We start from the raw sequence: 16,849 nt of genomic DNA, 5'->3' as shown, positions 1-16,849 counted from the left end.
ATCCACAAGTCAGGCCTTTGGTAACCATCCCTAAGGTCCAGTAGCCCCTATGTGCTCACTTTGGCCTACACAGGGCTGAAAGTCAGCTCCAGGAGCACAGACCCTCTGGACCCCTCAATGGGGTGAGAAGAACATAGGTAGTGGGATTAGAACGTCTGATGGCGTATCCTGACTCTACTTGATTATCAGTGGAGACCTAACCAGGAGTGAAGAAAAGTAGGGTCCCTGATTGTAACACACGTCTGCATCACACTCCCCATAATTCCTTTCTAACACACTGAACATTGACCAGACTCCATTAACTTGTTTGTCAAGAGAGGTAACAGAGTAAGAGTAACTCCACAACCTACCTGTTCCCTACATTGATTTAGGGGGCTGGCCTCTCCTGAACCTGGAACTTGGTAGCTGAGGTTGTTGTTGTTAAGTGCTGTCGATTCATAGTGACCCTGTGTAGGGTTTCCTAGGAGTGGCTGGTGAATTTGAACTGCTGACCTTACAGTTTAAATTGACCTTGCGGTCCAGTGCCATACCAGGATTCCAGTAGCTGAAGTGGTATCAGAAAATATTTCTGGTTACTTGGGGGCTCACTGTAGGTGGTTTAAAATCTTTTAGGAAGCTTTTAGCCACTATTACTGATGAAGATCAAAGAACACAGCCTTCAGTATGGATTGTATCTCAATGTAAACAAAACAAAAATCCCCATCACTGGACCAATAAACAACATCTTATAAATGGAGAAAAGATTGAAGTTGTCAAGGACGTCATTCTTCTTGGATCAACCATCAGCATTCATGGAAGCAGCAGTCAAGAAATCAAACGATGTAAAGGTTTTATAGCAAGGAGGGGAGTGATTAACTTTTCAGTCTAGGAGCGGAGGTCCCTGGGACCATCAATGGAGAAGACTGGAGAGTGGGACCCTACCCAGAGAAGCAGTGATGCCTGAGACGGAGGCAGAGACAATGACGTGGAGGGATGGAGCAGCTGGGGACTTTAGATCCAGAGAGGGAGAGGGGCTGTGTGCTGACCACCAGGGTGCAGGCTTGTAGTGTATAACCTTTGGTTGGTTGATCATGGAAGGGATTGTAACCATGGCAATGAAATGATATACGACAGAATGAATGTAAAACTAATGTTCTCCCATGTCAACTATCACATAATTCACAATAAAACACTAAAAAAAAAAAGAAATCAAATGACGTATGTTGTTGTGAAGTGCTGTTGAGTTGGTTCCGACCCATGGTGACCCTGTATAGGGTTTACAAGGAGCAGCTGGTGAGCTTGAACCACTGACCTCGCACTTCAAACAGCTTTACAGTCTGGTGCATTAACCCACAGTGCCACACCAGGACTCCTCAAACAATGTATAGCATTAGACAAATCTGCTGCACAAGACCTTTTTAAAGTATTGAAGAGCAAAGATGTCAGCTTGAAGAGTAAGGTGCGCCTGACCCCAACCCATGGTATTTTCAGTAACCTCATATACATGTGAAAGCTGGACAGTGAAAAAGGAAGACCGAAGAAGAATTGATAAATTTGAATTATGGTGTTGGAGGAGAATATTGAAAGTACCATGGGCTGCCAAAAGAACCAACAGATTTGTGTTGGAAGAAGTACATGTCCTTGGAGGCCAGGATGGCCAAACTTCATCTCTCATACTTCAAATATATTGTCAGGAGGGACCAGTCACTAGAGAAGGATAATCATGTTTGGTAAGGTGGCGGGTCAGAGAAAAAGAAGAAGATCCCCAGCAAGATGGATTGGCAAAGTGTCAGCATCAATTGGCTCAAGCATGGCTACAGTAGTGAGATTGGCCCAGGATCGGGCAGTGTTTCGTTCTGTTGTGCATAGGGTCGCTATGAGTGGGTATCAACTTATGGCACCTAACGACAACAAGGAGGCTGCACTGTGGAGTGGTTAGGAGCACATGGACTGGGTTTAAATTCTGACTGTATTGCTTGTGAACTGGGGAATCTTTCTGTGCCTCTCTTTCCTCATCTGTAAAACCAAGCTAATCATAACTACAGTACAAGGTAGTGTCTCAAAAGTCCTAAGGACAGAGTATGGCCAGGTGATAAATGGTCAATGAATGGTGTAAATATTTGGTGACAATAGGTAGACTTGTTGTTGAGTGCTGCCAAGTTGATTCCAACTTACAGCCAGCCACCCTGTATAGGGTTTCAGAGGCTGTAAATCATTATGGAAGCAGAAAGCCTCATCTGTCTCCGAAGGAGCAGCTGTGGATTTGAACTGCTGGCCCAGCAATTAACAGCCTAATGTGTAATCCGCTGTGCCACCAAGGCTTACAGTAGGATGTGGGACAGACCACATTTTAGAAATGAGGAGAATTCAGGTTCTAGTGTCATCATTTCACTTAATGTATCTGTGCATTGTTGTTAGTTGCTACTGAGTTGATAGGTGTCACAGTAGAACAGATCCATAGGGTCTTTTAAACTGTGACCTTTCAGAAGAAGATCACCGGGACTGTCCCCTGAGGTGCCTCTGAGTGGGTTTCAACAGTCAACCTTTCTGCTAGTAATTGGGTATTTAATCATTTGTACCATCTGGGGCCTCCTATCCGTACATTAGAACAAAGTAAGGTACATAAGGTTGTGACAAGACCCAAATGAGGCTTTGAAGCAACAAGCAGATAGGCACTGGACTTGGAGCCACTGACCACAGTGGGTAGCTAATCTTAAATCATTTGTCGGACTCAGATTCTTCCTGGTGGACAGAGACTAATATCTGCCTGACCCACCTCTTAGGACTGTCTGGTAGTTTCAGTCACCTCATATGCATCTGAAAGCTGGACAATGACTAAGGACAACTGGCAAATAATCAATGCCTTTGAATTATGATGCTGGCAAAGAATATTGAATATACCACGGATTGCCAGAAGAATGAGCAGATCTGTCTTGTATGAAGTATAGCCATAATGATCCTTAGAATGCAGGTGGCGAGACTTCATCTCAGGTACTTTGGACATGTGATCATGAGGGACCAGTCCCTCTTGGTAAGGTAGAGGGTCAGCAAAAATGAGGAAGACCCTCTACAAGATGAATTGCCACAGAGGCTGTAACAAATGGCCTCAAGCATAGCAATGATTGTGAGATGGGCACAAAACCAGGCAATGTTTCATTCTGTTGTACATAAGGTTGCTATGAGCTGGAACTGACTCAACCGCACCTAACAACAACAACCATATCTTCAGACAGTCCTGAGAGGACATAATGCTTGGTACAAGATCAGTGAAAAAGAGGAAGACCCCCAACAAGATGATTTGACACACTGGCAGCAACAATGGGCTCACACATAACAACTGTGAGGATGGCGCAGAACCAGGCATTTCATTCTGTTGTCCATAGGGTCACTGTGAGTTAGAACTGACTCAATGGCACCTAACAACAACATACTGAAAGTCATACTTTGATTCTCATGGACCTGTTTTAATTTTCTTCGGCTTCAAGCTAAACTTGCAAATGAGCAATTGATTGTTTGTTCCAGTCAGACTCTGGCCTCATTCTGACTGATGATATTGAGCGTCTCCTTCGTCTCTTTCCACAGATGTAGTCTATTTGATTCCTGTGTATTCCATCTGGTGAGGTTCACGCATAGTCGCCGTTTATGTTGTTGAAAAAAGGTATCTGTAGTGAATAAATCATTGGTCTTGCAAAATTTTATCATGCAATCTTTTTTCTATCCCCAAGATTACATTTTCCAGCTACAGATGCTTCCTCTTTGTTTTAAGCTTTTGCATTCTAATCACCAGTAATTATCGATGCAACTTCATTGCATGTTTGATCAATTTCAGACTGCAGATATTGGTAAACATCTTCAATTTCTTCATCTTTGGCATTGGTGGTTGATGCATAAATTTGAATAATTGTCATATTAACTGGCCTTCCTTGTAGGCATATGGACACTATCCTATCACTGACAGTGTTGTATTTCAGAATAGATCTTGAAATGTTCTTTTTGACAATGAACACAATGCCATTCCTTTTCAACTTGTCATTCCTCACCATATGTTTGTCTGATTCAGAATGACTGATACCAACCAGTCCATTTCAGCTCATTACTGCCTAGGAGATAGGTTCTTATGTGTTCCATTTTATTTTTGATGGCTTTCAATTTTCCTAGATTCACACTTCATACATTCCATGTTCTGATTATTAATGGATATTTGCAGCTGTTTCTTCTCATCTGGAGTCACGTCCCATCAGCAAATGGAAGTCCTGAAAGTCCATCCACATCATTAAGGCTGACTCTATTTGGGGGAGACAACTCTTACCCAGTTGTGTTTTGAATGCCTTCTAACCCTAGAAGGAGCCCTGATTGCACTGTGGGAGAAGCATTGGGCTGCTAACGGAAAGGTTGGCAGTTCAAATCCACTAGGTACTGTACAGGAGGGAGATGAGACTTGGAACCCTCATAGAGGATCACTATGGGTCAGGATTAACTTGATGGCAGAGGGTTTGGTTTTCTGGTTTCTCAACCTTAGAGATTCATTTTCTAACACTCTATCAGTGCTCTGCTGCTATTCATTAGGTTTTCACTGGCCAATTGTTGGTTGTTGCTTTTTTTTTTTTTCAGAAACAGATCACCATGTCTTCCTTCCTCATCTGTCTTGGTCTGGTAGCTCCGCTGAAATCTGTCCACCATGGGTGACCCTGCTGTTATCTAAAATACTGGTGGTATAGCTTCCAGAATCACAGCAACAGGCAAGCTACCACAGGGTGACAAACTAACAGACAAGTGGTAGTGTTTGGAGATAAGGAACACGCAATTGCTATAACTTCTGAAATATGGACTTTGGCTCAAGACTCCAATCTTGAAACTCGCAAAGATCAAAGCACAGGTAAATGGAGTTGTCCTGGCTGGCATGCAAACCTGTGCCTGCACACTCGCACCCCCATGCCCACTTAGCACTGAATCAGGAGTCAGCAGAGCCATTTCCATGTAGGCTGTCCACAAGCCCTTAGTCCTTGGGCACTGCACATTTAGTCTTCAAAGCACTTAGAAGTGGATGACCTACAGTGTCCACTAATAAATAGCTAAAATATATACAAGGAGGAGGAGGAGCAGGGGAAGAAGGAGGAGTAGGGGGAAAGGTGGATGGCCTCTGAAATCTATCTCTTTGTTTTATGAAGCTTTGCCAGGTTCCCATACACCCAGCCAGGCCAGCTATGCACTCATGCCCCAGCCAACTGCCACCCTCGTGTTTGATGTCTGCTTTGGTTATTAGCTAGGGAATTGTTAACCTTTTGATTGTGTTTCCTCTGGTGTCTCTATTTTCCTTCCTCACTGTTTTACCTCCTGACCAAGCTGCCTGGGTATGGGATGTTTTTAAACCTTGCAACCACAGCTCATCTCCTTGGGCTGGACAGTTTGGCTGGTGGGGGAATGACACTAGCCCTAGGCTTAAAGCCCTGCTTGGCCCATCTCAGGGCTCCTGGCTTGCCAAGTTGACTGCACACATCAAGTCAGAGGAGGGGTATATGGAGGAGATTCAGAGGTAACTGTTGTTTCAGAAAGTATCTTAGAAGAACATACTGGTGGTCTCTCTCTCCCTGCCTGCAAGGAGATGCCACACCCAGATTTATACAGCACTAGACTGGCTCACATTCAAATTCAAACTCACCATCTCACAGAGACCTGAACTCAGGATGACAAAGTTCTTAATACGCAACTTTGAGAATAAAATAGATGAATTACAAATGTTAAATATATAATTTTAATATATATTGTTGTTAAGTACCATCGAGTCAGTTCCGGTTCCGACTCATAGCCCAGTATAGGGTTTCTGGGGAGTGGCTGGTGAATTTGAACTGCTGACCTTGTGGTTCAAATCAACCTTGCAGTCCAACGCAGAAGTCCTTGTGTGGCACTGCAGGTTAAAGCACTGGATTGCAAAGCCAGTTTGACTTTGGATATAAGGTCAGCAGTTCAAGCTCACCAGCTGTTCCTCAGAAACCCTATACAGGGTCGCTATGGGTCAGAACCGACTGGATGGCACTTAAAACAACAATACACACACACATATGAGAATTTTGTTCTTTAAGGAAATAAAATATAATGATACTTAACTTTTATAAAAGAGAGTAAAAATGTTGTTTTTACTGTCTGGAGAAAATAAATATTCTCATTGTTATGTTTAAAAAAAATCCAAGATGCTTCTTCTGACATTCCCAATAGGCTCACTGTTAACAGATTCCAAACATATGACTAACCCCACACAGACACTTGGCTAGCTGAATTTTTTTTTTTTAAACCAGGATGCAAACCCATTGAACTCTCTTTTCATGTCTGATGCTTCGTCGGTTGAACATCCCACACAGTTTTTTCAAAGAAACATTATTTGATCTGAAAAACATCTGGAACCTGTTTTCCCAGCACTTGACTGGAAGCTTTCAACTGACATCAGATGCCCAATTATTGAACAAACACCATGTTTGCCTGCACCTTGAGTAGTTATCATTTTGGGTTGAAAATGGGCCTGCTTTATTCAAAATGCTCCTGGCGGGTCAGGTCTTAGTTCTGACTATAGTATCTGTCAACCCTGAAGCATTTTGTACAATCACAGGAATGGGGGTGGAAATAAAGATCAAAACTCACAAACTTCCTAGTTTGCTAGTATAACTACCCAGAAGCAAGAACTCAGTTACATAAGAACATACTTCATCCTTTTATATTCTCCCCCGCTTGGCTCTCAAGTGTTTTCAGTGGCTACATAATCATAACAAGATTTAATGTCCTCACTATTATGAATGAGATGACCATCAAGGCAGGACTAGGGTTTGCTTTGTTTATATCCCTAGCTCCTGGAACAGCTCCTCAGACAGAGAGTTGTTGTTGTTGTTGTTGTTGTTAAGTGTCGTTGAGTCAGTTCCAACCCATAGCAACCCTGTATAGTGTTTCCAAGGAGCAGCTGGTGAACTTGCATCTCCGATCTTGTGGTTCAAACGACTTTGCAGTCTGACACATTAGCCCACAGCGCCAAACCAGGACTCCAGGGACAGAAAGTAGACCTCAATAAAAATCTGCCCCAATAAATGAATGGATGGATGGATGAACAACATCACGAGTATAACACAAACATTAGGAGCTGATTTCTGGGGTTAAGGGTAGACTCCAGAAGCAAAATTATGTAGGTGAAAGAGCAGTTGGTGGATGCAAAGGCAGATAGATCAGCAGTCACAGGCTAGTTCTACTTATCAGCTTTGGCAAGCTGTTCCTTTGGGCACATTTGGAATTGTGGAAGTATTACCTACTCTACCCACCTCACCATGCACTTAAGAGGATGATGTGAAATCCTGCATGTGAAGTTCCTTTGCAACTCTAACTGCAAAGGTCAGAAATGACAATAACTGTCCTTCCTCTTTTACCTGGTTCTGTCGTACCCCAGGGGACCTGCTAACAGATGACAGATAAGTGGCTGAGTGAGGGGCCTGAGCTAGGGTTGGACACAGTTCAGGGGATTTTAGCCAACTATGACCACCTGAATTAGGAGCCAGAAACAAAGGATACAATATCTTGTGAGGGAGTTCTCCTCTGTGCTGGTACTCCTCCTAACTCATCTCCACACACTTTGTCCTCCCTCCGCACTGCACTGGCTCAGACTCACAGAGACCTCCCAGGGCCTCAAAGCTTCCAGCCCTTCTGTGCCTTCTACTCTTCAGGTTCCAGTCTCGGCTCCTCATAATGTCAACTGATAACATATATGAAGTTCCAGTTATTGGCTTATGGTTGCGATTTGTCTCATTTACTTTCCTCAGGAATTCTTGGTGCTTTGGTGTCCCTACCCCTGCCCTAGTGAATCACCCCCACCACACACACATACCCACACACATACCCTATCCAAACTTTACCTTCTGCTCCCAACCCATGGCCCTGAAACTCCCCTCTCCGTTTCTCAAGAGCAGTGCCAAGGAATCTGTGGCTCTTCTCCAGCGTCACCCTGCAAGAACAGCCTCTCCCAGCGTTGGAGCCTGTCGGCCACCACTCCCCTCTTGGAATGCATCTTCCTTGCTACTCACCCCTCTGTCCTTAGCACCCACACATGAACATTTCCTGAGCCCCCTCACTCTGCTATCTACAACACTCCTCTGCTTTACCACTCACCTCTGAGCTCCTGGACACAGCAGTGTGGCCATCAGGCCACCCCCTCCAGCCTGGGGACCACAACCAAACCCTTTATGCCTACTTATCACCTTCCCAATTGACTTCCTCTTCCTGCTTATCCCAGGCTCCAGGCCTCAGCTGCATCTTCAAAAACTCCCACCTCCAACCTCCTGGGTCCTGGCAGTTCTGAGGAGCACGAGATAGCCTTCGAAATCCCCTCCTTTCTGTTTGACCCTTGCCACCTCGTTCATCCTCACTTGTGAACTTTTCCAGAAGTTCTATCATCTCCTCTCCCTGCTGTGTTTTTGCACTGCTTGTTCTAGCTGTTCCTTCCCATTAGCATTCAAAGATTCCCAGAAATCTCTGCTTGCCCACTGTGTTCACAGCTCACTCACTTCTCTAAATCTGCTGTCTGCTCTGCTCATCACCAATTCACTGCAGATCAAATCCGATGCCCATTTTCTGTGACCTGTCTAGCTTAACCTCTGCCAGCTGTGTGCTGTGGCCATTCCATGTCTTCTCCTCATGTGAGTCCATCGACCTCACATTCCACCACCCCTGTATGCTCAGATCTGAATCCACATCTCCAGCCCCACCTTCTACTCCCAGCCTGGTATCACCCAGGGTCCTCATATTTGGTGTATTCAAAACTCACTGACCCTGGCCCTGTTTCTTAACTAGTGCTAGGGTCTCGGTTACCAGGACAGTGTGTAAATCACCCAGTGACCTGGCATAGTTATTACTACCATCTCCCTGCGCTCTCAGATGGGTCCCATTTTGGATAATAAATTACATGGTCCGTTTTACCCTTCTCCACCTGCCTGTCTGTCACAGAAACACAAGGGTCCTGCCTCCCCCAATATCCCTACATCCCCATAGTCACCAAGTCCTATGGATTCAATGTCCTTACTGTCTCTCATCAGAGCCCCTGAGTAGAATATATGGTTAAACACTTAACTACTAACTGAAGCTCCTCAGGAGACAGGCCTGGTGATATGCTTCTAAACGTCCACATACACACACACACAGCCTTGAAACCCTGCCGCTACTCTTCCACACATGGACTGGCGAAGAGTGCAATTCGATTTCACAGCAACTGGTGTGGTTTTGGTGTTTTGAAATGTCTCTTGTGTTCATCCCCTCAGTTCACCCTCTCTCCCCGCACTTCTGTGGGGTGCTTCTGTAGGGTGGTCTCTTTACCTTCAGATTCAACCTTCCTGAATTCAAATCTGATCATGCTCATTGGCCTAAAAAAATCAAAGTGACTCCCCTCCCTCCACCCACCTTGGCTTTAATATCCAAACTCCACAACTGGGTCCAGGAGGCTCCTCTGGTTCATTGAGCTGTGGCCCTGCCTCCGCTCCAGGCTCCAGCCTCCCCCTCAGCTTCCCCTCTAGCCAACATCCCAGCTCCCTGCTCCTACCCAGCCACATGCAGGCTCCCTCTACAGAGCCCTGCATGTTCCTCTCCCACAGTTCGGCTCATGTCCACCTCCTCCTGGAGGTCTCTCCTGACACCCAACTCCAGCAGCTGCCCTCCTGGTCCCATGGCTCCTCTTTGACAACACTGCCCTCCTGCATTAGCGTGCTAGCTGTATGCCTGCTGTCGCCCCACTTCCACAGGGAGCTCCATGAATAGCATCTTTTATCTTTGGAGCTACAGCATCAATACGGTGCCTGGCATACAGTGTATTCAATAAATATTTGTGAAGTAAATCAGTTCACGTTCCTAACACCAAGTAGCTGGGACTGGTTGCTGTTTGCTGAGTAAATGCTCTTCATTACACTTAGCCGAGTCCTGCATTCACTCACGCTGCCTGGTCTTGGACCATCTTTCCTTGAACAAATCTTCATCACAGCTCAGAGTCCGCTCTAAACAGAATTACCTGAAAGTTGGAAGCCCATGTCCTCCCTTGGCTAGCTGCTCTGTGGCCACAGCAGGCCCTGTTTTTCTGTTTTATGTGTAAAGAGAAGTTTATGTTGGAACTTGAGTCTTTATCGTAGTCTGACAAGGGCAAGGTGGTTGCCACTAAGAGAAGCATTGCAGACAGGATTGCTGCAGGCAGGAGAGCTGAGTGGAGGTGACACGGGGACACTGCACAGGGTCACCTGCATGGAGGGGGCTGGGTAGGACTGGCAACCTGGAGACAGCAGGTAGGTGGGGTGGAAAGAGAGCCCAGCCTTTTGCTCCATCCCTCCAGTACAATGCACATTCCTCACTTAGTAGTGATTTCTTCACTTCAATAGAATTCCAGCTGGTTAGATTTAAGGGGAAGAATAAACCCCAGCCAAGGAGTCCTGGTGCTGTAGGCTAATGTATCGGACTGTAAAGTCTTTTGAACTGCAAGGTCGGTGGTTCAAACTCACCAGCTGCTCCTTGAAAACTGTATACAGGGTCACTATGGGTCCGAATCGACTTAACAACAACAGCAAGGAGCTTCTCAGGGGCCTTTCTGGTTTTCATTTTAGTAAGAACGGAATGCATTTTGAAATGTTTGCTTCTTAATGTTTGTCTCAGTAGAAAAGCCTCCTCTTACTTTAACACCTTGCTCACTCAGAGGCTCGCAAAGATGCACAGACAGGAACCATCTTCATTTTCTTGCACAACCTTGATTTCTTGTGAATCCGCCTAGTTTTCTCTCTGTCTCTCTCTGCTTCTACTCCCCATCTTGCAGCTCACACCCACCCTGAATAGTAAGGGTATTGTGTTAGGGATGTCTACTTTACTTAGCAGCTTTCCACCAAATGCCCTAAGACACCAGCAGCTGGAAGCACAAATGGTTGTGCTTACACAGTGCATCATTCAGACTCCACCTGCCACTCACCGGCTCACTCACTCACTCACTCACTCACTCACTCACTCTCTCACCCAGGCACCAACCAGCCAGTTAGTTAATGTGGGTCTACAATGCTGGTAGAGGCTTTGAGTGACTCAAGGAATGCAACACAGTCTTGTTCTCCAGGAGCTTATAAATTGTTTGAAGTTATGAAAGAGATGGAGTCCTTAATATGCTAGACTGCAAAGTCGTTTTGAACTGCAAGGTTGGCAGTTCCGGTTCACCAGCTGCTCATTGGAAACCCTATACAGGGTTGCTATGAGTCAGAACTGACTCGGTAGCACTTCACAACAACAACATGAGAGAGGTGAACAAGCAACTACAAAACAAACAGAATGAAGTAAATACTGGGTTTGGAAGGGGCAGTCATTAAAAAGCTCATACAAAGAAGAGATCAATCAAGGATAGGAATTGGGACTCAAAAGGGGTGGTCAGGGAAGACTTCCTGAAGGAGGGAGAATTTTGGTGTGGATTGTGTAGTGTCCCAGAGCATAGGGTCCAAGCAAGGAGACGGGACCTGAGCAAAGGTGGGGAGCCAAAAGACCCCTGATATACTATGGTGCCAGTGAGCCTGTGACAGCCTTAGTCCTACTGGCCCCAGTCCAGTCTCACAGATGTTCTATACCTGCTGCTCAGTGCCTTCAGGGTCTCAAAGCTTGAAGATTGTGTGTGTGTGTGTGAGTCCTGGGTATGCCCGCCAGCAGCCTTGCTTTGGTTGTTGTTGTTGTTATGTGCTGTTGAGTTGGTTCTGACTCATAGCAACCCTGTATAGTGTTTCTGAGGAGCAGCTGGTGTGTTTGAACCACCAATCTTGTGATTAGCAGTCCAGTGCTCATTCTGCAGGGCAACAACTACTTTAATCACTTTTGAAGCAAGGCACTATCCAGGAGAGCCAGTGACCAGCTTCTTGCCCTATTCCATCAGGTCCCAGATCCAGAGAAAATGCCTTCATCCTCTTCTCTCTCATTGACTACTCAGCCTCCATACCCATTTTCAAGGGACCCTATCCCAGATAGATATATATGTTTCCTCTCTAGCTTTACCAATCACACAGACACTTTCTCTTTATATCCTTAGGTACCTCTTCCTTTAACTCTGTAATGAAAGTTTTAGCCACCCTTCCATTTCTCTTTGTCTCTACCTCCTCCTTAGGAATGACTCTCCTCTCTGCCCACTTCTCCTCTCTTTCTAGCTATGGAAAGTTACTCTTTGTCAAGTCCTACCCAACTATGCTCACACTCACTGATGTCTCTCTTTAGGGCACTGACCAGTGGCCTTGTGGTCAAGGCTCTGGAGTTTGGAACACGTGGGTTTGAACCCTCGTTCTGCCTCTTATCAGCTATTGACTTGGTCAAATTACTTACCTTTGTAGGAACTTCTCTTGTTTTTCACACCCAACATCTTTTCTCCCCTTCTTCTGGTAAACTGTACTTTGATTCTACTTTGTTGGAAACCTCTTCTTTTGCTTTCAGTCTATACAGATTAAGTGGGACTGCCTAGGCTTGGACACTCAGGGTCACTGTTTGGCACAAGGATGGGTATGTGATCCAAGCAGAACAAATATTGGGACTACGAATCAGGCTGCTAATCTCAGGGTCAGCAGTTTGAAACTACCAGCAGTTCTGCGGAAGAAAGATGAGGCTTTCTGCTCCTGTGAAGATTTACAGCCTCAGAAACCCTATGTAGGTACCGACTCCACAGCACACCACCACTACCACCAATGGTTGGTAGGAGTCACATTATTTCCACTGGGATTGATAAACTGGTAAAGCCTGAAGCTGATGGGCGCCATCTTTACCACTATAAGGACAGAGACTTTTTATAAACAAAACCAATCAATAAGAAAGTAGAATTAAGAGATTGAGACAGATTCCTGGTGACATTGCGTGAGCACCTGGATGCAGCCATGCCTGAAGCGATCCCTGGACTTTTCAAGTTTGTGAACTAATAAATCCCCACTGCCTTTGTCTTTGGCTTAAGTCAAGTTTTTTTTGTTTTTTTTTGCTACTTTCCACTAAAAGGGTCTCAATTAATGAAATACTTAATTTGCAGACTTAATGATAAAACCAAATAACATCACACACCGTTTTTGTTGTTGTTATTAAGTGCTGTTGAGTTGGTTCTGACTTATAGTGATTTTGTATACCCTAAGACTTTTGCAACTTCAAATCTCTGTGATTTGAGCTCTGGTAGTGTAGTGCTTATGAATTGGGCTCTGAACAGCAAGGTCAGCAGTTCAAAACTACCAGCGGTTCCGCAGGAGAAAGATGAGGCGTTCTGCTTCCGTAAAGATTTACAGCCTTGGAAACCCTGTACAGGGTCGCTATGAGTCGGAACCGACTCCACGGTACTTAACAACAACAACAACAACAACAAGACTTTCTCAACTTCAAATGTCTGTGTTTAAAAGAAGGGCACCAGGTACTCATAAAGTCTACACTGCCATCTAGTGGACTTTCGCAGCAATATCAGTAAGCGGAGTAGAGTCCTTTGCTGGGAACACTCTCCCTTGGGAGAGTCATTGGACTGTGAAAGCATCTGGCCCAACCTCTTCATTCTACAAATGAGATAACTGATGAGTAACTTAACGGTCAAGTAGAGTCTTGTACCGTGGGAGCAGCAAATACTCTTCACCTAAGCAGGCTGGGTTCCTGCTCTGCTTCTGTGGTTCTCACAAAATGAGTAATGCTAGCAGCTCTGTCTTCTTAGACTCCTCTTAGCTACCCACAGGGATGCGCATGTGTGTAAGTGTGTGTATATACACCAGTGTGTGCATGGGTGGATGTGTGAGTGTGTGTACGTGCGTGTGGACATATGTGTGTGAGTGTGTATGTGAATGTTGGCTCAGGGAGATCCACAAGGAGCTCACTGCCCTCTTGCTGAGCTTCTAAAAGAAAAGGCGGTTTGTCTTTGTTGCAGACATGATCAAAGTGTTATTAAATCAGCCTTATAAACTCAGACATATCACAATCTACTTGTTCTCTGACAGTGAAAACCAGTTCAAGAAAGAAATAAAATCTATCCCTCTACACGTTGGTAATTTGTGCCCTACTCACCAGAACATCTTATCCTGCTATCCTGCTATGTATATGTAGATTACTGTCAGGCCTGATGAGAGCCAGGGAGAGGGGGCATCACTGAGGGCTGGTTGGGATCCCAGACATGGATCCCCAGTTGGCACAGGGGCCTGAAGCTGGACCAAAAGGAAAACCCCACTCTAGCCTCTCCCTGCCACACAGCACAGAGGGGTCTGGAAAGTAAGCATGAGCATATAGGCTTGTTCATATCTGGTCTATTGTAGACCCAACCCATTCATGACCTGAATCCTGGTCACACCACAGTCCTTGTGCCTAGGTTGACATAGGCAACTCCTCCAAAAAAATACCAGGAAGCAAAAAGTTACCCTCTGTCCCTGAAGTCAAGAAAGAAACACCTGGCAACCAGGAGACTGGAGCAGCTCCCTCCCCCAACTCCAAACACAGCCAGGCTAATTCCCACTCCTCCACACCTTCCCCAGGCTTTCCAGGTACCAAAGTAGTTGTCAAAGGCCGCCTCCACCCTCAAGTCAAGGGAAACTCCCAGAACAACATGGTACTAATTATTTCCCAGTATCATAAAGAGTTATTCCTGATTCCTTGATCTATTTTAGAAAACCCGAGGCAAAATAAGAGTATGTTCCACATTGCAACAAACAAGGGTCAAGAGACATCATTTTGGTGAACAAAGGATCAATGGAACAAGAGCACATAACCATATTAAATGTCTATGCTCCTAATGAAAGTGTCTCAAACTACAGGACTCTGGCTCTAACAGAATCAAAGAGAGAAATAATAGCATGAGATTTTAATACACCAGAAGGACAGAACCACTAGAGGGAAACAAACACAGAAGAAGTAAATAAAACAATCAACTAACTTAAATTCATAGACATAGACAGAACACTCCATCCAACAACAGAACAGTGCACGTTCGTTTCTAGTGCATGAGGAGACCATATGTTAAACCACAAAGCAAGTCTCTGTACATTAAAGAAAGAAAGAAATCCTCTAAAAAATCCATTAGAAAATGAACAAAAGAACTAATAGACATTTTGCAAAAATGTTATCCAAATACTAAATTAACATATGAAAAAGACATCTTTAGCTTAGAAGAGAAGCTCATTCTGAAAGTCTCATTATGTCTGAATGAGACCCTTCTTCTCTCAATTGACTCCCAAGCCCACACCAGACACAGCCAGGCTCAGCATGGAGGGAGATCAGGAAAAGAGCCAAGCACAGTGGCCCCTGAGGAGCATAAACATTCCCACTCCCTCTCTTCTCCTCACCAGACCCCATCCAGATGGCTCTAGATGCAGCCTCAAGTCACACAGATGAGCAAGTTCTAAGAGAAACCAGGACCCCACAACCATCCCCTTCTGGATGGACCCTGCTTGCTTACCTACCTCTAAGGCCCCACGGAACTTGACTATGGGCTCAGGCCAGTAGGTGATCTTCTGTCTGTAGTTGCTGCAGTCTGGAACATACACGCAGCTAATGTTCCCCACCTCTGGGTACAAAACTTCAAGGCCCCTACAGAGAGAGGGAGGTGGTCATCCCATGTCAGGATTCTAGAGGAGCCTCAGTGACCTAAGAGCTACTTGACCTCTTTGTGCCTCAGTTTCCTCATTCATAAAACGGGGACACTAATAGTACCTACCTTATAGGGTTGGTGTGAGGAGTAGTGATCACAGTTTAGAACAGAGTCTGGCAAGTTGTAAGCAGTCAAAAAGTTATTAACAGTCATCAATATTTACTTCTCAGAATATACCTCTTTCGGCAAACTTGGCCAGTCTCTTTAAAGTAGCATACAGTTTTTAAAGAATGTTATTAATGCATTCCTTTTCAGGAACATTCTTCTTACACAAAAAAATTGTAACAATTTTCTCTGCCTACTATATGGGCAGATAAAATTGCTTCAAACAATTGAAACCCTTATTTCTCCCCTAAACAATCCAGACACACCACCCCATGTTCCTGAAATTCCATTAGTTAAATAATCAACTCCTTTGGGTTAAGCAAGTTGTTGTTAAGTGGCTTTGAGTTGGGTCTGGCCCATAGCGACCCTGTATAGGGTGTCTGAGGAGCAACTGGTGAGCTTGAACCACTAACCTTGTGGTTCAAACCAACTTTGCAATCCAACACATTATAAAGCATAGGACTATACTATTATCTCTCTTTTAGAAGGGATATATTGCTGGAGTGGGGAGGGATAGGGTGAGAGAGAGGCATATAGTTCTAAACACTATAGTGTGAATTCATTTATCTCTTTTCTCTCTAAGAAGACAGTTACAGTTCAGACTCATATTGACCCTGTATAGGATTTCCAAGGAGTGGCTGGTGAGCTTGAACTGCCAACCTTGAGGTTCAAGCTGACTTTGCAGTATTAGGCCCCAGTGCCACGCCAGGACCCCCTCTCCCTCCCACCTAAGAAGATGGACCCAATCAATTGAGTGACCTCAGAATCTGGCTTTCTAGGAAGGGAGAAAACAAACACTACGTAGAACATGGAGTCAGAGCTCAGCCCAGAACAAATTCAGCTGATACCACAAATTCACTCGGGCTTACCTACATTTGGACTCAAGAATGTTTTTAGTTTGTTCATTTTGTTTTTAGATATTTGCAATATAAACAGAAATGTCTATATTTGAAACTAAGCCTGACTTTTAAATAGATATTAAAAAACCAAAAAAGACACTTTGTGCCAACATTTAAAACAAATTTTGCTTCCCTTCCACCCTGACCCTGGGTTTCTCTAGGGTTAATCTAGTTATAATGGTCTTCACTGATTCACTATACAGAAGTTTTTTTTTTTTTGGTGGGGTGAGGTTGAGAAGATGCAGGGCCGAACCTTTCCTTA

General features: G+C 44.7%; 1 protein-coding gene across 1 annotated transcript in view; it reads right to left on the bottom strand.

Annotated features, from left to right (window-relative positions):
* PEBP4 (phosphatidylethanolamine-binding protein 4) overlaps nt 1-16,849 on the bottom strand; it is a 329,605-nt gene that overhangs the window by 302,443 nt on the left and 10,313 nt on the right. Inside the window, exon 2 of the mRNA XM_006864386.1 lies at nt 15,396-15,522. Coding sequence (XP_006864448.1) covers nt 15,396-15,522 — 127 coding nt within the window. The remainder of the gene's footprint in view (nt 1-15,395; nt 15,523-16,849) is intronic.

This window comes from Chrysochloris asiatica, unplaced genomic scaffold, assembly GCF_000296735.1.
Source record: "Chrysochloris asiatica unplaced genomic scaffold, ChrAsi1.0 scaffold00064, whole genome shotgun sequence".
NCBI lineage: Eukaryota > Metazoa > Chordata > Mammalia > Afrosoricida > Chrysochloridae > Chrysochloris > Chrysochloris asiatica.
This window is presented reverse-complemented; position numbering and strand designations above follow the sequence as displayed.